Below are 20,671 nucleotides of genomic sequence, written 5' to 3'. Positions count from 1 at the left end.
TCAAAAAATGCTGAAGGGGGGAGACAAGAGTCACATTCATTACTTCATGCTTTCCAGTGAACAATTTAAAATAACTTTTAATATGGTACAAAATGTGCCATGAACATAGGGAAACAAACTTAAAACTTCTCAGGTCCAATCAAGTACTTCAAGCTATAAGTAATGGACGTATTTCTTTGGGGAAAAATTGTATCTTTCATAATTACATAAAAAGTCTATAATACCTAGCCATTCCACATCTATGTATTCAATCCCATCCCCAAAAATGAAAATATGTCTGTACCCAGACTTTTATATGAATGTTCATAACAGATTTATTTATAATAGATAAAAACTGGAAACTAAATGATCATCAACAAATATATGTACAAATAAATTTTCATATATCCATATTCTGGAATAGTACTCAGTGATAAAAAAGAATGAACTATTGATACATGCAATACAACATTAGGATAAATCTTAAAATAATTATATTGAATCAAAGAGTACATGCTATGTGCTTCTATTTATATAAAAATATTAGAAGATGAACAAATTTTCAAAATTTTTAAAACTTTAGAAAATGAAACTAGTAAGAGAAAGTAAAGAGAGATCAGTGGTTTTCTTAGAATAAGGACAGGTAGAAGGCAAAAGGAGGGATTAAAAGTATGCAGAAACATTAATGAGCAATAGTGATGTTTATTATCTTGATTTTCTGATGATTTTAAGTATATATGTCTCAATATTTGTCAGATTGAATACTTAGAATATAGGTATTTTTTATTATGTCACATTTATCTCAATACAGTTTTTCTTTCTTTCTTTCTTTTTTAAATGTGTGTTTGGAGCAAAGCAACAAAGAAGAAAAGCACTAGGTTCTTAGGTCAAAGGGGAAGGCCACACCCATGCTGTGTTAGCCATACTTGGAAATGATTTTGACTTTAAATTTGAATAGGAAGGCATTGGAGATGTTATCGTTTGGATATGAGGCTCCCCAACTCCAAACTATGTTAATACTTCTACCTTAATAGGTAATAATAGAAGAATGTTATATAGAAGAATGTTAATAATAGAAGAATGTTATATAGAAGAATATATAGAAGAATGTTAATAATAGAAGAATGTTCAGACTGTTCAGAGGTAAAATGATTATATATTATGAGAGATGTAACCTAATCAGGCCATCCTAGTTTGGATGAACTAACTGGGTGGTAATCAGAGGCAGGTGGGACATAGCTGGAGGAGATGGGTCAATGGGGTCCTGCACTGGAAACATGCATCTTCCCAATGGCTCCTTCACTGCACTCCTTGGCCTCCCCACCACCTTTTGATCTGGCAAAAGAGGAACAACTTTCTTTCCTATTCTGGGCCCTTCCCTCATAATGTACTGCCTCACACTGGAGTGTAGAGAAATGAGATGAGACACCATGGAATAACGCTCTAAAACCAGAAGCCAAAACAAACTTTTTCTCCTCTAAGTTATATTTGTCAGGTATTTTGGTCACAGAAATGCTGAGGTAAACTAACACAGGAGATTTTTACACAAGGATCCAATCTGATCCAATTTGTGAAAGATACTAGACTTACAGAATTAAGAAATCTTAGCAACCTCAGTCTAAGTAATTTTAAAAAAGAAATTATTAGAATTCCCAGGAGTTCTTGAAGCACTTGATAATTTTGCGTGTATTTGTGTGTGTGTATATGTGTTCTAATTAAAGGTTCATGGGATTCATCAGCTTTTCAAAAAGGACTTTAACCAAGAGCTACCTAAATATTTGATTTGCCTGTTTTAGAACTGAGGCAGCTGGAACTTAAAGAAGTTAAAGATCTGTTCACAATTACAGTGATGATATGTGGATGAGGTCATAATGGGTTTATGATGCTGATTATCCTCTCTCAATTGATCCTTTCATTTGTCATCCTCAATTCTTTTCATAAACATTATACAATTGTAAGCACCTGGCACACAGCACACAAAACAAATATCTGTTGAACAGTAAAACAGCTATCCAAAATCAGCAATAGATTATGTGTGCCAACTAGGGACCCTAATGGATTATAAGCCAACACATGGATTTGGAAATAGTCCCTTATGACTTGCTCAACAAAATGTGAAATAAACTAAGTTTATCAAACTCAGTGAAAAATATGAACTAAGGCCAGCATTCACATTCATTGCTAGGACAAAGGCAAATAACACAAGCTTTCTGAAAATCATTTGGCTTTGAAAATTCAAGCCTGTGCTTACAGCAATCAATCCTAAGAAAATAACGAGAAAAAGTCAAACATTTTTAAACAAGAATGCTGGTGAAGATTCATTTATAATTCAGGTGAAAACCATCTAGATATACAATACGTAAGAACTCATTAAAATAATCATGATACTTGATACAACGGAATACTATACAGACATTAAAAGTCACATTTTGAAAGTTAACATAAAAAAAAATCATCATATAATGTTCCATGAAAAATCAGCATATAGACAGGCAGACGAACAGGCAGAAAGGCAAGCACATAGATAAACAGACAAAAGGAAATGTACAGAACTGAAAAGGGACTAATTGTAATGTGAATTGTGACTCAAGATTCCTACAATAAGTGTGGATTGCATTTCAAAACAGAAAAGAATACATGGTAATATTAAGTTATACATGTTTGAACATTCCAACAACTCTGCCCTGTGCTATGGAGTGAAAAATAATAGATATTTGGCATTCAACAGCTGTTGTTTAGAAGTGAGTTTGTGCTTGAACCTAAGCAATAGTGATTTCAATTAGGTATAAATAAAACTGCTCAACTGTAAAGTCATATATCATAGCATATTTCATGAGGGAAGTTTCACATGATCCTTCTGAGATTATTCTACAAAGCACTGATAAATAGCAGTCTAGGATGATATAAGGTTATTTCCTCAGCAATCCAAAGACATGTACATAATGACCTCAGAATTTTTGGTAACTCTAATGTCTATGAAAATACAAACTGAGTTATTTGATAGCCTAAAAAGGTCTTAAGTTGCAGAAATAAGTGAGTATTTTATCTCTTAAGCTTTAGCAATACTAAGGATATCCCATTATACACATGATTTCAAAGACACCAGTATAAATTGAATTAATATATTTAAAATATTGAATTAAAATATTTAAAATATTAAATTAAAATATTTCATGCTTCTAAAAAGCAAGGCATTCATCTATAATAAAATGCCTTTTTGTGGGACAATGAGTTAAAACTGAGTTCAGTACTATTGGTACTTAACAAATAGGTTAACAGATCTAATCACACAGGCAGAACTTCCATGATCATCATAATTAATAATTACAGCAATAAGATACTTACAGACATAATGATATACCAGATGGTAACAGAAGTTATTCAATGAGAGACCTACTTTTAAAAAGTACCATTATATAGAAGATATAAAGCACATAGGACAGTGAAGATTATATTCCATACCTATCAGATGAGTAAAATCAATGTCTAATCTTTGCCTGTACTTAAAGTCTGGGTCCATGCCACTGCAGTGCAACACTATCTGAGAAACACACTCCTCAATTATTTTATAATACTGTGGCCTGAAAAAGAGAGAAAGTATATGTGAATAATTATTTTCTACTTGTACAAATAAATTTTCTTAAGAAAAGAATTAGTGTGTCCAAAGAATTGTCTTTTATTAGAGCTATTTAAAAAAAAGAAAGAAAGCCCTCTAACCAGTACACTACCTTTGGAAAAAATATGCCAAAGCTTAAAGAAAGATGCTCTGGATGTTATAGTGCCAAACCCATTGTGATATAATCAAATGGAAATACTTGGTGACTTAATCTTCTAGTCTGCAGAGATTCACGCTTGTGTTCAAAGATACTTAAAAACATTATCTGTTGGCTTGAACTACTGTTTCTAAAGTTAATGAAAAAGATGACCCCTTTTATTCTATATCCATGGACACAGAAATGACTGTAGGCATGCACAAGTTCTAAATTTCAATAAGTGATGAGTTTCTTGGTATTAGGGGGCAAGCAACATCTTAAATTTACTACAGTACTTTTCCTTAAGATATGTGCAACAGTTTATAAAACTGTACTGAGCCACTGATGTTTCAAACTATTTCAAAGATTTTTTTGTATAACATATTTTAAAAGATCCATTTCATAAAAGCATGTGCACTTAATATGCATGGCTGTAGTCCCAATTTGTTTAAAGTGTCAAAGGTTTTAAAACATCTGGTGATTCTGTAATCTATCAAGGTAATTTTGGCCTTAAAAAAAGATGACATTCATACTACAAAATAAAAAAGGCAATTTTTGCATTAAAATTTTAAGAAGATTTAGAATTTTGGAGAGGCTAATAAACTCAGCAGAGAAAATCAGTAATAAGTATTACTATAGACAAATCATGACATAAACATTCCTAAATAAATGCTTCTCAACCCACTAAAAAAATTTGAAAATGAACTCAAACAGATTCTATTTGTTTTTTCTCTGTCCTTAGTTATGAGGCTGGTCATAAGATTAAGAACTACTATACATTATATATCTGGAGCTTTTTCCCCCAAAGTCATTATTTGATATATGGTAAATAATACTGGATCATGATCCGAGTCTAGTTGACAACTCTGAGTAAATAAGGCAAATATAATTGTTCTCTGGGAAACCAGGTTAATAATCTCAAGTGGAATAAAAGTATTTGTTACACATCTACCTCAAAGAGATATTCTCAGTATGAAAAGGAAACCATGTGTGGGCAACTTGTCATTTATTATACTTACTGAGAAATAAATAGTTTTATATGAATGGTTACCCCAGGTAACTGGTCACCTCAGAGCACAATATCTCTTTAACTGTCATAATTTAATATAGAAAACAATAAATCATTGTTAACGCAGTAGCATCTCTCCTGCTTAAAAAGAGCATATAATTTAATATTTTAACATTTTTTCTATGTTTCTGTAATGCTGTGATATCTATCAAATTATTGATCTGTACTGATCTATAACGTTCTCCATATTGCTTTAAAACCATCATTTTTGTTGCAACCAAACCTTACTTCATGGTCGCCTTCGTTTTCCCCTTAATCAAGCATTTTTTGAAAATCAGAAAATGTAGGTGGTCAAAATTTTATGCAAATTAAAATATGAAGACAATTAACAGCTAAATATAAGATCAAAGTCAGTAGACAATAAATAATTTCCATCATTCAGAAACCATTTTATAACTTTGATTTGCATACACATTCCCTGTTACCAAATTCTAAAACTTTTAACTTCATGGGTTATTATCAGACTCATTTAGAAAAATTATATCAGTGGACATAAAAGTGAAATATTTGCTTTTTTTTTTTTTTTGGTGTGGGTGTGTGTGTGATGCTGGGGATTGAACCCAGAACTCTGTGCAGGTGAGGCAACCACTCTGCAAACTGAGCTTTATCCCTAGCCCCTGCATACATATTTTCTAAAGGTGTTAAATTATATTTATTACTCTATAAAGGCTATAAAAGAGAAATAATCATAAAATCTTATTAAAATGTTCAGGATTTTTAAATGTCCTAGAATCTTTGGTCTTACCTCTCTGTGTTACCATTATCTAGCAAAGGAAATTCATCAGAGTCAGTAGTTTCGATTGGGTTCATTGCTACTAACAGTCCTATTCCTGGGATACGCCATTTTTATAAGTACATCTCTCTTCTGGCTCATTTTAAATACATTTTTAAAAATGTTACTGCCAGTGGCAATGGCACATGCCTGTAATCCCAGTGGCTTAGGAGGTTGAGGCAGGAGGATCCCGAGTTCAAAGCCAGCCTCAGCAAAAGGAAGGCACTAAGCAATTCCATGAGAGTCTGTCTCTAAATAAAATACAAAATAGGGCTGGGGATGTGGGGATGTGGGGATGCGGCTTAGTGGTTGAGTATCCCTGAGTTCAATCCCTGGTGCCCCCCACAAAAAATGTAACCTAGTCAAGTTCCTATATCCTATCTATGTACATATGTATATATTGCCTAGGTTCTATTCCTTTGACATCCATTTCAAATTATAAATATGCTACTCTTAGAAGTGCCTCTTACCTGATATAATAATCATTTCTGATGAGCAAAAAGTGTTGCAGAATGGATAATAAGTAATTTTCAGCTGCAGTATCTTTCAACATATTATATAGAAGGTGATATACTTCATTCATATCAGTAAAAAAGTAAGTAAAGGAAAAAATATCAAAGATTCTTGATGAAATTTTCACTCATAACAAAAGCAACTTAATTTTTTAAAAACTACGTTTACCATTTTACTTCTATTACTGTTTCTAAACCTTCAACACCATGATCCAGTATTTAAACATTTATGTAAAGAAAATGATTCTATGGAATAATTTTAGTCTTTTAACCAGAAAATCAGACCTAAAGAGCATTTCCAAGACCACTTGGCTGTCAAAAGCTTGAGTAATAATTCATTCATTATATTTTGAAGTACAGATTATAGCTGGTACCATTAGAACAGCAATACCATCAATGAAAATGGTTTTATCTTGATGTCCCTGTGGTTTTCAAAGTGGGCCTACATTATCCGTACAAACCACTACTACTGTATTTTCAATGCCATATAAGATAGAAGGCAAATGAGCATGCTTTTAAACTACTAAAAGATCAAAAAAGCAGTTTTATTTTACCTAGATAAAATACTAAATATGAAATTATTATTTGTATTCATTTGTTGTTCACGGTTTGAAAGAAGTTGGGAGAGTAAAGACAAAGGAGGTTAAAATATATTTTTCTTAGGAATAAAGTAGAAGTGCAGGTGCTTTTAGTGGAGGAGAAAACAATTCAAAAATGAATTCAGTTTCATAACAAAAGTGAAGACCTAGAAAATCGATTGAAAATAAAGGTAAAAGACAAGATGTAATCCAACACCCTAAAAATAACTTGAAATGTCAACATTTTCTCTGAAGTAGAATTAAGTATATGATGGATTACTTCTTAGACCCATGTAAGAGGTTTGTGTTAAAGTATCATAAGGTCCCTTAAATGGCTACAGAATGAATCCAACAATAGCTATACAGTGACATTTGGTTATAAGGGAAATCTATAAAAAGCAAGATATTTATTAATTGATATAAAAAGCATTTAATATTAGAAAAGCTAGTGCAGACATATATCACTAAAACTTGGATTAGAACTTATTCCTCATAATAATAAATTTTTTATTCATTACATACACACTTATCTTTATATGACTTCGATAGGTGCACTGGAGGAAAAAATGAAACATAACATTTCTGCCCTCAATCTCACAGGAGCAGAGAAGTGTACATAAATAAGACAGAACAAACAAAGTACTCTGGGAATGTCAAGGAAGGGAATATAACTACAGTTTTTTTTTTTTACAGGGAAGAGAACATATCACTGGGAAAAAGTCCAGCTCAAAGGTCACTATGGTTCTGAAGATTTCCCAACTTCCCAGAATCTATGAGTAAGAAATTCAATGGATGTGAAGCAAATGGCCAACAGTGCTATGACAACCATGTCTTGTGTCAAAAATCATTTCACATGTCCATGCCAAGGGAAGATTATAATCTAGCTATATTTGACCCAGATCCTTCTATGACATAGCCTTGATGGAGTCAATTACTATTGTATCTAAACATTTTTATTACTACTAAAGAAAACAGACATCAGATAGAGAATAAGACATTTATTTTAATGGACTGATATCTCTCACTGGAGTACCATTTAATAAATTGAAAAACCATATTACCTATAGTCACAAAGGAACTCTGTGGACTTTTCCTCATTCTTATATGTAAGTTATACTTGTCTATTCAAGACTAGTGAGCAGAATATCCCTATAATACATTGAGCCACTATCTAGATTTCAATGTAGTCTGTACACACCATCAAGAGAGTCTCACAGCTCCTCAGCATAAATCTCCAGGACAACATCAGAACAAGATTCCATTGTAAATACACGGATACAATCTGGGCTGGCAGAAAAGAACTCTAATAATGGTCCCCCAAATTACCCACAAATCCCTTTTACATGATATGCACAAAATTATTTTGGGGTTGTCAAAGGATATTCCATTTCTGCTCGAATATCATTGAGACGATGGGATAATTCAGTTAGGTCGTCCTCTTTGTTCTCATCAAATACTTTCAACTGAATATCAAGCTCATCGTTCTCTTTTTCTTTTAGATCCTAGTATATAAACATAAAACTTAGCAGATGAATAAAAGTTTGACAACAGCAAATTTTGAAAATAAGGGGAATAACACAATTATTCATTTATACACACATAAGCAATTTCAAAAATGGACCAAGGCAGTTGGTTTCCTGAAAGAAAGTAAATGTAACAAATATTTTCTATTTAAAAATAAAAGATCCTCACTGCATTCACTGCACTTTCCTTCCATGCCCCGATTTTGATATTCACATTAAAAAATTAATGATTACTTCTACAACAACAACAACAACTAAAATACTAATTGCTAACAACTCAAATAAATGCTGTGGTTTTGACTAAACATACTAATCAAAGATCACAAAAGAATTCATGCAGTTAAAACATTCACACATAGCCTCTGGCCAAAAAAAATGAGCAAATATAGACCAATTGTATTAATAAAGGACAAATGCAAGGATATATTCAAGCACAACAGTCCCAAGTATGGCGTGAAAAAGTTGTCTAAACAAATTTATATTAAATGATATTTTGTGATTTTTAAAGCAAAAAGGTGTTAGGAATTTTTTATCAAACTGTAATTCTTAGCCTCCTCCCCCACCTTTCATTTTTGCTTAGCCTAATCACAAAATATCAACTTGGGCTTTGAAGATTTTTGTAATACATCCTAAGCACATGCATTACAAACCTCTGATAGTTTTCAAAAGAATAGTATAAAAAAAAACTTTGGGAGCATGCCACACTAGAGATTGTTGGGCTTAATATATATCACCTGGAATATCTCTTAATATGTGTCCATTAAGTTGCAGCTTTCAAAACCCAAATCGATAATCACAACTGTGGATGCTCAAGGGTGTTACCGAAAGTGGGAATAGGATATTCAGAGTTGAGCTTGAACTCTAAAAAGAAATGCAAGCATGGTGTACTTCAAATTAGGTAAATAAAACAAATTGGGATGCATTTCTTGTTTGTATTTTATTCAGTAGAACAATTATAAATGAGGATGTAATGGCTATAACTGAAGGCAAATCCAGTATAAGAAATTTTTAGATGTTCTTTTTCTAACATTCAACATACATTCACATTTACCTATGTTTATCAACATTCATCTTTATGTATAGAGCATATGAAGACATTGTTTAATGTTTTTAAATAATCTGAAATAAAATACATAATGAATAAATGTATCTCCACTTAGTTTCCTTCTTAATAATACCCTGCTTTGACACCAGTTTTCCAATTTGAAGGGGAATAGAGGATTTATTGCAATGCAAAATTACCTAACATTAGTGGGTAATATCATGAGTTAATTTCTGAACTCTATTCAAAAAATTGCAGAAGTTGGAGATGTCCAGTATGCTGATTATTACAGAAACAACCTTTCACATATTTTATAATATGAAATTTTCTTTATTCTCATGTCATAATATATTGTCTTAGACATTCATCACAAAACTTGAACACAGGTAAATGTGTGAAAAATAGAAAAATTTAAATAAAACCATCGTTTAATTAGTATCAAAACTTTACAAAACATTGAAACCAGTCTGCATGAATGAAATATTTTCAGTGAAAATGACTGTCTAAATATCATTGCATAATATAAAAAATATAGACACATATAAATGCAATATATATGTTCTTTATTAATAATGGCCAAGAACTATTAATATAAATGCATATGCATACATATATATATACATCTATTCTTAATTATAAAATATCTTTTCAAATGTCAAATCTTGAAAGATATATCCCCAAATATTTAATATTTAATGAAATAAAAAAAGTTTATGAAGTACAAATGATATGATAGATATCACATAAAGGAAAATGGAAATGTATCACCAAGGTTTTATATTATAAGATGTGAAATATCAAAAAAATATGAAATTATACTATCATTAATTTGGAAAATATTAAAAATATGCTTCAGATTTTTGTTGTTTTTAGGGTTTTTTAGGAATTTTGTTTTGTTTTTGCAGTAGTAGTGCACTCTACCACAGAGCTACACCCCCCAGCCCTTTTAAAAAAATATTTGTTTATATATACAATATCTTTATATATAATTTTTATGTGGTGCTGAGGATCAACCCTACCATATCTCTTCTGAAAAGATGAGGAATAAAATAAATTAAAACAAATATTACAGTATTCCTAACTAGCAATTCATTAGTAGTAGTAAGAAAATGAACATTTCATTCTAGAGAGAGGGAACTGAAAGGTGTAGTAATAAGTACAGCAGAAACATGGCATATTAGTAAATGAGGAAAGTATGCTAAGGATCCCCTGGAAACTGCAAGTATCCAAACACATTATTTTCCCAGAAACAGAGAACAAGACAAGTAAGAGTAGCCATGAAAACCATTAAGATGACAACTTAAAAGCAACCAAAAATAAAAAGAGTATAAGATCATTTCTAGCTATCTAAGGCCACAGGTTTTGCAGAAAGAGAGATTAATGATAAAACAAAAATAAGGACATGTCACATATCCTATAACTGGTGAATGCACTTACATGAACTACACACTGAACGTGAATCTCTACATGGTTCACAAAAAAACGTTGCTTGGATTCACTGTGTCCAATTGACTGGACTTTAAGTCAAAAATTAAAGAGCCACTCAAGATGACACTAACATAGAAATGCATTAAATGAGGAAGACTCAAAATATATTTTATTAAAATGGGTTTAAATACACCCAATCTTACAATTTGGTATAATGGGTTTCATTTAAGAGTATCCAACCACAAGTGACAGATGCATATTGCATGCTGGCTCCTCACCAAGAAATTTCCCGAATTTTGGCATGTCTAGTAACCCAGGTACTACACATAAATTATTAAGATTTTTCTTTGCTCAGCCCTTTCTTTTTCCTCCTTGACTTTTACTTCTTAATTCTCAGGTGTGTTCTCAATAGCTTAAGTGAAAAGAATAGTGAAATGTCACTTGTCTCTTTTACAATGCCTTAATCTTAAAGAAAGTCACTCTTCAGTTAATATGCTTAACACAATAAAATATAGAGCCACAGTAATTGGACTTGTATTAACAGAATAAGTGTGTTCATTTGTCTCCAATTCTGACTATGAAATTATTCCAAACCTATTTTAACACTACTAATTAGAACAAAAATTCACATTCAATTAAGAAGTAAAACTACTTTTCTTTACAAAAGTTCCTAAAGCACTGTTACAAGAGCACCATTCTTAAGCAATGCATCTAGAATAAACTAATGAGAACTCTATACATACTTATTTTGAATACAAATGAGAGCAATCTAAGTTATCAAAAAGTAAAAAATTCTAATTGAAAATTGACTGCACACACACAAAAACACACGCGTATGCACACACAAACTAGTTTTCTATATTCTCAAAATTCAAAGAAAAGAAATTCCCTTTTGACTTGAAGAAGAAAAAAAATCTACATCACTTCAGGGCACACCATTAGCTGAATTTGGAATCATGATTTCTACACTGAGAATGACATTACCGCAATGAAAAATAGCTTACATAACATGTAAAGCTTCACAAAAGAAAACTGCAAGGCACATAAGTATGTTATTTCAAAATATACTTTTGTCCAAAGAGAAAATTGTTAAAAGTTCATCAGCATAATATACACACTAAACTTACTGGTAACATGGTTTTTAGTCCCGAACGAAGGAATTCATTCCTTAAATGGATTCGGAAATCAAGGTCATATGGAGAAGTGACAAGGGCATTTATAAACTGCATGCACGCCACCTGAAACAAGAAAGCAAATTTGTTAAAAAATATGTTCAAATAAATTAAGGAAATATTTACTGAATGCATTTGGATAAATGCATTCACTGAAGGCAAAAATACACACATATTATAAAACAAGAAATGCAAATACTTATAACGATGGTTATGACTTTAGATTAAGAACAACAAAGAAACAATAAAGTTTCTGATGTCAAAATAATTCTAACAAAAATGTGGTGTATGATCAAGTATTTTATGCTTTACTGAACAATATGAAAGAATATTAAACTCCCTCTGAGAAAACCAAAGTTCAAAGAGTGTGCATATTGGGCCCCTTGAAAAGTTCGTGAAATGCATCTTTCATATCCAGCTTTCCTCAGAGTGCACTTGGCCTCAATTCTATATGGTTATACTTTTCTAAAATCAATCAAATATAGTTATAAAATTAGCCTATTATCAAACAGGGAACAGTAACATCTTGGGAAAATAATTACTCTGATTTACACTATTTCTGTCCTCTTATTGGGATATATAGAGTATTAAAATATGTAACTAAATGAATTAACATGGTTAGTGTAAAATATTAATGTGAGTGAGTTAAGATCAACTAGAAGGCACTGTGATACCAATACTAACATGTTCAGCATAATGAAGTGTACATGTTTGTTTCCAAAAGAAATGTTTCATTAATTATATTTCTATTAGAAAATGAATTTTGCTCTTCTAACCTTCTGATTTTGAAATTTCCTTTCAAAAGGAAATTTATCTGGAAATTGCAAGCAAGAAGAGAACTGGCAAAATGCTCATTTCCAGGTGTTGCATATATTATTCTTGAATAGCATTTTTAGAAAATGCTGATAAAAATCTAAGGCAACTGGCTAATAGTTTAATTGAAGAGGTACACATTTAAACTGACTATTTTTAATATATGTAATAGGTAGTAGAATACTTAAAGAGCTGACTTCTAGGGGATTCATGGAAAATGCCAAATTTAGTAAAGATATTAAATATGTATAAATAAAAACATAAATAAGTAGTTATAATGGAAAATACACATTAACAAATATATTTCAAATGCATTTGACTTCTCTAGACCTGTTATTAACATAGAGTTAATTTTTTAACATAGAGAAGATTAAAAAGGTACATTGCTTTTAATTTTATATCTAAAGCTGCTCTTGGGGAGATCAACCCTTCTATCTCACATCCAGATTAAAAAATCAAAAGCTGCATGTTTTAAAGGAGTTGAAGAAGACAACTAAGGATGTTTAGAACATTACTTATACCTAAATGATAAGTGAACAATGTAGTCCAGTTTCTAAGATATTCAGATATCAGGAGAACATACTCAAACAACTAAATATTTTCATAGACTTGGCATTATGTTACAAGGATACACCAACCAAGTTATTATGAAGTTTATGTATTAATGGAATATATAACCTTACAATTAAAATAAGAAATTGTGTAAGACTTTATATTGTTTTCATAGGCTAGGATATATGTTTGCATCCTGTGTATAGTACTATAACATTGTATTTGCTTGAATGATTCTTGTTACATTACAACTATGACAAGACCAAACAAGCCAAAGTACATGACCAATCCAAAATTAATAGAGAGAAAAATTTCCATCTGCTATGATGGTTTTTGCCAGAAATTCAAGTTTAATGGCTTGTATTAATACCCAACTAGTAAAGAGAACATTTCCATAAGAAACAACTTAATGAGTCTTATAATTGTACCTTTGCACAAATAAAAGTATTTAAACCAAGAAACAGTAAAAATAGTAAAAGTCAAAATTAATGAATATACCAACATCTAAATAACTATATTTAATAAGATAACACTGCAATGCCACTAAATATTTTACCTACAGTATATTAATATATAGTTGAACAAGGATGATGAATTTATTGACGATGGTATAAAATAATTATGAGACACTTTCAAGTCAGTACTTTAATAAAGGGAATAGTTTGACAATGTACCATTTATTGTTCATCAAATTCTAATAGGCATCTAATTAATTACAAACAACACAATGAATCATAATATTACCACATCATTTTCCAATTTTCACTGCTAGAACAGAACTCTTTTATAGAAATATTTATACTGCATGAATTTGAGGAATACAAAAGTCACCTAATTATCTTCATTCCTTTATGTCACAATTACTGCCCTTTCCAGAAAACAGAATATCAATTCAAAATTGGAATAACAACACTATTTACAAATTCAAAATTTAATAAAAACCTAATTGACTTATAGGAAAGAATATTCAATTATGTAATTATGAATATGAAATATATCCATTGGGTGAATTCTGAATTCCTAGCAGAGTACAAAACCCCAACTCTTCATCATCATCATTAGTTTTAATATCATTAAATGCCAGACAATGTAGTATGAGCTTCATATAAGTCACTATCTAATCTCATCCTCTTAAAAAACATATGAGATAAATATTACTATTATCTTTATTTCACAGATGAGGAATCTAAGGCTAAAAGCAGATAAATAACTTACATGGGGTCAGAGAGCAATGAGAAAACTCATGTTCTTAAATAATATCACTTTACTACAAATACAGAAAATTTCAGCACATAATCCAGACATCTCATAAACTCCATTCACAGATTGATCCAATAAAAGATTTTAAAGATAGGTAAGATAATAAATTTAATGGGTACATTGTGCTTGATATACTAGGAATATCAAACTTAGAAAAACAGAACTATTTTAACAACATGTTGCCTACCACATAAAGTAGTAGGTTATTCATATATATAATAAAATATGAATAAAAAATCCACAAAAGTAGAAAATGATTGCTGGATTGGGGAATCCAAATCCATACATTCTGAGCAGTAACATGGACAGGATTCCTTCATCCAATATAAAGGTCTCTTACTCTCCTTCCTTTCTGTCATACTACTCCCTACTCTGCATGCATATGTATGCAAATACATGCACGTGTGCATGTATAGACACACACTTATACTATAACACCGTAATGTTTAATATTATACTCCCTAATCACAGCTGAAATGTAATTATAATTAAATTAAAAACTCATTTTTTCATTTTCACTAGCCATAGTTCAAGTGCTTAAAAGTTACACGTGGCTAGTAGCTACTATAGTGGATGGCATGGATATAGAACACTGAAGAAAGTCTGACCAAATAGTCCAGCACTGGAGACTTTAAAGAAAAAAAAAAAAAAAAAAAAAAAAAACCTTCTTGCCTAATCTCTAAAACCTAAGCACCAAAGAAATACAAAACTCATTCCCAAATAATGAATCTTCTAAAATTGGTATGCTCAACTTCCAAGTATAAAAATCTTTAAAAGCCTGAGTGAACTGTATTGTCCTCTTACAATGTAAAATCAATCTGCTTTTAAAAAAATCTAACTCCAGAGATAGAAAGTAAAGAATCATGGTATTTTAAAATCAGAGAAACATAAAATACTTTATGCTAGTATATTCATTTAAAGGTAAAGAAATAAAACCTAGAGATACTAGTTAATTAGTTCATATAGCTAATAAGCCCCAATGTTGGGATTAGAACTGAGGCTTTATGACATTTAACCTTGGATTATTTCTACTACATCATAACATGCTAATCTAGTCTTGCTCAATAACATTTATCTTTATAGCAAAAAGAAAATAAATGCCCTTGAATTGAATATCATAGAGTCCATTACCCAGATTTCCTCTGTTGCTTATTTTCTTTATAATAGCTTTAGATGTCAAAATGGTCATATGTATTTCAGGGGTTTTTTGTGGCTATAATTATTTTAATTATATTCTGTAAATTACTGGTCATCACTGACTTGTTAAATTTTAACTCTTTCCCTTCTGTACACAATTAAAAAATCCATGTTAATAGTAATGTGCAAGTATGACCCTAAGAAAAGGATTCATCCTAAGAAATCTAATCTCTTCTCCAGCATCACATGGGTGATGGCCTCTAACTGACTCAGTGTTGCAAATGCCTCAGTTTCTCTGCAGACTAAAGAGCAGCTGGAGGGATACCTTCTGTTAACAATATCCTTTTGCTGGGAAGAAGTAAATAAAGGCATAGCCTAATGCTCTTTCAGATAAGGAAGGCTGAGTTCTTACTGCTATAAAGACTTGGTGCATGTGTGTGTGTGGGGGGGGGGGGCGGGTAGAGAGATTGATTGATTAAAACTGAAGAATACAGGTTCATCCAAATGGCTCTCTCTTATTTTTTAAAGTATATAATTTAACACTTTTTAATATATTTATAGAGTTGTACATAAATCATGACAATTCATTTTAGAATATTTAATCACCTTAAAATAAACAAAGTGCCCACTACAGGTCACTTTCCATTTTCTTCCCTGCTCATCCCACCCCCCACCTCTAGGCAACCATTAATCTATCTTCTATCTCTACAGATTTGCCTACTCCGAATACTGCACATAAATGGAATAACATAATCTAAGTGATTACAATTTCACTTAGCATAATGTTTTCATGGTTTAACCATGTTGTAACATATAGCAGTACTTCACTCACTAAGGATGATGCATAATATTCCATTGTAAGATACATTACATTTTCCCCTTTCTTTGTTTTATTTTATATAGCAGCAGAATGCATTACAATTCTTTATATAGAGCATGATTTTTCATATCTCTGGTTATATACATAGTATATTCACACCAATATGTAATCAAAATCAAGAATCAATAAATGGGATGGATTCAAACTAAAAAGTTTCTTCTCAGCAAAAAAAAACAATCTGTGAGGTTAATATAGAGCCTACACATACTAACACAGCCACATCAATGTTTACAGCAGCACAATTCACAATAGCTAAATTGTGGGACCAAACTAGACATCCTTCAATAGATGAATGGATAAAAAAATGTGGATATATACATAATGGAATATTACTCAGCAATAAGAGAGAATAAAATCACGGCATTTGCAGGTAAATGGATGGAGTTAGAGAAGATAATGCTAAGTGAAGTTAACCAATCCCCAAAACCAAATGCCGAGTGTTTTCTTTGATACAAGTAGGCTGATTCATAGTGGGATAGGGAAAGGGAGCATGGGAGGAATAGATGAACTCTAGATAGGGCAGAGGGGTGGGAGGGGAAGGGAGGGGGCATGGGGTAATTAATGATGGTTGAATGTGATGATCATTAATATCCAAAGTACATGTATAAAGACACAAATTGGTGTGTATATTTCAGTTCTTAATACTGATCCCATCAGAAACAAAATATCGAATTTCCAGGAAGGCCGTGAATTTTGTACATTGATTATACATGATTCTGATGTTTAAAGAGCAAATGGAATCAGTTTCTATATTTGTAATTTTAGTCAATTATCTCATTATAAGGAAATTTCTATATTTTGTACATTTTATATGTATTCACTCACTAGCATATACACACATGTGCGTGCTATTCATCATAGGAGGAAAAAATATTTAAACATGAGCTTCTTCAAAATTACTGAGAAATGCTAAAACCTCTTATTTATTTTAACTTACAGGCTTAGAAATAATACAAACTATCTGTTGGATCACAATTCATAGAGCAATGGAGTGCAATAATTGCCAACTTTAGGGCACTGTCAGACAGATTATCCATATTGCCATTAACTGTGACAAACTGTGCTTTTAAAACTTTATTGACACTGTCACATACTTGACCTTATTAAGTACTCTGTTGACATTAATAAGGTGTTTCTTTATCCTAGCCCAGCAGGAGTTAGGGATAAAGATGGTTTAAGTCAACATAAGTACCTACCAAGAAAGATACACATGTACAGACTCAGTTAATTAGGTGAAGAAATAGAAAAGGATTTCAGGCAAAGGAAGCCATGTACAAAGTTATGGAGTTAAGAGGGATGAAAAACATAGAATGTTCAGGAAATAAAGCATAGTATGGCTCAAGGAAATAGTTATGTAGAAGAACTGTGGAATATGAGGTCAAAGAGAAATCAATGGCTAGATGATTGAGTATTTTATGTAGATTTTAATCCTAGAGCCTATAGAATGTGTTTGTAGGTTTTTATTCTGACAAGAATTACATTTTTGAAAGATAATTTTATAGGATATTACTTAAAAGGGCTTAGAAAGAAGGAGAGAAGATGTTAAAGGGTCTGAGGAAATGATTAAATAATGGCATGTGACAATACCCTGAAATTTAAAAAACAGCAATGGGGATGGAGAGAGAGGAATACTATGCCAAGGAAGGGCAGTACAACAGTAAGGAAGTAAAATTGATAGAATTCGTTGAATAATGGAATGGACAGTGGATCAGGGTAAATATGACTACTATTTTTCTGGTGTCTTCCAAATGGTCAATAACGGTAAGCCTAACCAGATTTGGAAATATAAGATGAAGATAGGTCAAGAGATAAGTTTAGAAAAGGCTGAAGAACAGGAAGATAAGCACAGTTAAGAACAACATAAAACTTCAATTGGAGGCTGACAAATATAAGGGATCTGTTAGTCAGGAGAAAGTTGGAAGCTCAGAAGGAGACATTATATATGAGTGCTACCTGAAGTCCAGAGGTTGAATGACACTGCTCAAGGATCATCAGAATGAGAAAAGCAAAGGACTGAGGATCAAAGGTCTGATGATTGCTCTAGCAATCAGCAAATTTAAAGGCTAACCACATAGGAAATTTTAATAAAACATAGAGGCAAAAGGAAAACAAGAAAAGTTTAGCATCCAGAAGCAAAGGTAATAGCTAGTTCAAAAGTATGATAAGAGTAAAATCTCAAAAATTAAGAACAATGTGGAAAGAATCAAGCTACATAAAATCACTCCATATATCTGAACGTTTACTTAAACATCACCATATGTGGTCACATAGGACATGATCTGAGTTACATAATTCTCACATTCTTAAAAATCATAGTTGATACCATTTAAATAAATTATTGATGACTCATCAGGAAGATTAAATATGGGAGTTAGTGGGCTTTGCTGAAACACAGATACCCTGGGGAATTATTGAAGTATGCATGACTACTCGCCCTGGCACAAGTAAAATAAAATGTTATTGATTGCATTCTAGTTTCAGTATTTTTATGTTTTTGTTTCTAAGTATTCTTCTCTTGTTGCTAGGCTATCAACCATCACTTTTCCCCCTTTTTTTGGTGGTGCTAAGGATGGAACCCAGGGCCTCATGCATGCCAGGCAAGGGCTCTATCACTGAGCTGCATCCCCAGTCCCAGCCATCACTTCTTGATGATCCCAGTACAACAGTCGGGACAAACCCTCTCCTAATTTGTGCTTCTGGTCTGAGATGGATGGAAAATGGATAATTAAGCTCATTAAGATACCACAAGGGGCAAGGAGAAGGATGAGAGGCTGATAAAAGGCTCATGGGTCTTTCTTCCCACGAAGCTTAAGAGATGGATTTGGTGGCATTTTGCAGATTGCATACCATTTTTTTGGTTCTCATTTATATTCCAAAAGGATGAATTTATTAAATAGGTATGGTCTGGATAGTGAAGCTATTACACATTAGAAGCAGGTGTATTTACTGCTCTGTTTTTGTGTACCAGATCCAATTACAACATGGAAAACATGTCTATTATTTTTGACATGTTAGAAAATCATTTTAAAATGTATTAAATCAGACTAACACACTTCTCTACATAGCTCCTAAATGCTGAAAGGACATGGCACCTTTCATACTAACTGCAGTCTACGAAGACAGGGACTGTTTTGATATCATGTCACTGGATGTTAACTATACTACTTTTTCTTTCCATAAACAATTATTAATGCTCAGTATACCCTGGCTTCTCCTGTCTGGCTATGTAAATATAAGGTTCAACTAAATGTTGAAAATACCTTGTTTTGTCTTCTTTGGTGAAGTAACTGGGATACTACTGTAGCCTATATTATTACCTATCAGAAGCACTTCTTGCCTCTCATCCTACACAATACTACTTTTTATTAGAGAAGATAATTTCTGGAATGTTCTTACCCTTCATGTCCTAGTTGAATTATCATCACTGAAAACTTCCCAGTCTCCTGCAGGATATACCTAATTTCACCTTCCTTTGGGCTCTCACTAAATTTTACAAAGAGTAATGGGATATTGGTGGTCAAGGGTAGATATTTCAGACAAAGTGTTCTGCATGATAAAATGAAGGTATTTGCAAAGCCTATATACTGTTTGGGAAGTACTATATTTAGTTTCATTAAAACACAAGGTACTTTGGGAAGAATAACAGGCTAAAAGGCCATCATGTTAAGATGGGGCCATGCTGAAAAAGTTCATATGTCACAAGTAAGGTCTCCACTTTCATCAAGATAGCACTGGGTAATAAACATAAGGTTTTTTTCTAATATATGCTTATAGTAGAATCAGATTTCTTTCTTGAGAATAACTAAGAACATCATAGAGCATTTTTCTGGAGGGGAAGGGTGTAAAAATATGGGATATTAATTAGGAAATTATTGAAATAATATTGGTGGGAGAAGATAAAGGCAGTAGTGAAGAGAGAATGTGATAGTCATAGTCTATACTATACAATAAGAAGACATAATGATTGCCTGGCTACAGGGGCAAAGAAGAACAATGTCTTCAGGAAAATTAAAGATTTGGGGAGAAAAAAATGCCTGTAAATTCTAAAATGGAAAACACAAGGAGAAAACTAGAACTCCTTGGGATGAATCAGGTTAAGAGGAAGAAATAATAAGCTAAGTTTCAATGGAAAAGGTGGTACAGTGTAGTAGTTATAGCATTTGTTCTGGAGCCAGACACCTTGATATCTGATCTAGGCTTTA

The 20,671-nt window shown here is 32.0% G+C and overlaps 1 protein-coding gene across 11 annotated transcripts in view; it reads right to left on the bottom strand.

Annotated features, from left to right (window-relative positions):
* Positions 1-20,671, bottom strand: part of Diaph2 (diaphanous related formin 2) — an 867,887-nt gene that overhangs the window by 605,475 nt on the left and 241,741 nt on the right. For all 11 annotated transcript variants that reach the window (XM_046427818.2, XM_046427819.2, XM_046427820.2 and 8 more), the window contains 4 exons: positions 11,783-11,893; positions 8,046-8,164; positions 6,043-6,159; positions 3,442-3,560 (listed from right to left, as the gene is read on the bottom strand). In XM_046427818.2, coding sequence (XP_046283774.1) covers positions 3,442-3,560; positions 6,043-6,159; positions 8,046-8,164; positions 11,783-11,893 — 466 coding nt within the window. The remainder of the gene's footprint in view (positions 1-3,441; positions 3,561-6,042; positions 6,160-8,045; positions 8,165-11,782; positions 11,894-20,671) is intronic.

This window comes from Marmota monax, unplaced genomic scaffold (genome assembly GCF_021218885.2).
Source record: "Marmota monax isolate L192 unplaced genomic scaffold, Marmota_monax_Labrador192_F-V1.1 WCK01_AAM20220418_F8-fsc00067, whole genome shotgun sequence".
Taxonomy (NCBI): domain Eukaryota; kingdom Metazoa; phylum Chordata; class Mammalia; order Rodentia; family Sciuridae; genus Marmota; species Marmota monax.
The sequence above is the reverse complement of the archived record's forward strand: the minus strand, read 5'-3'. Positions and strand labels throughout refer to the sequence as shown.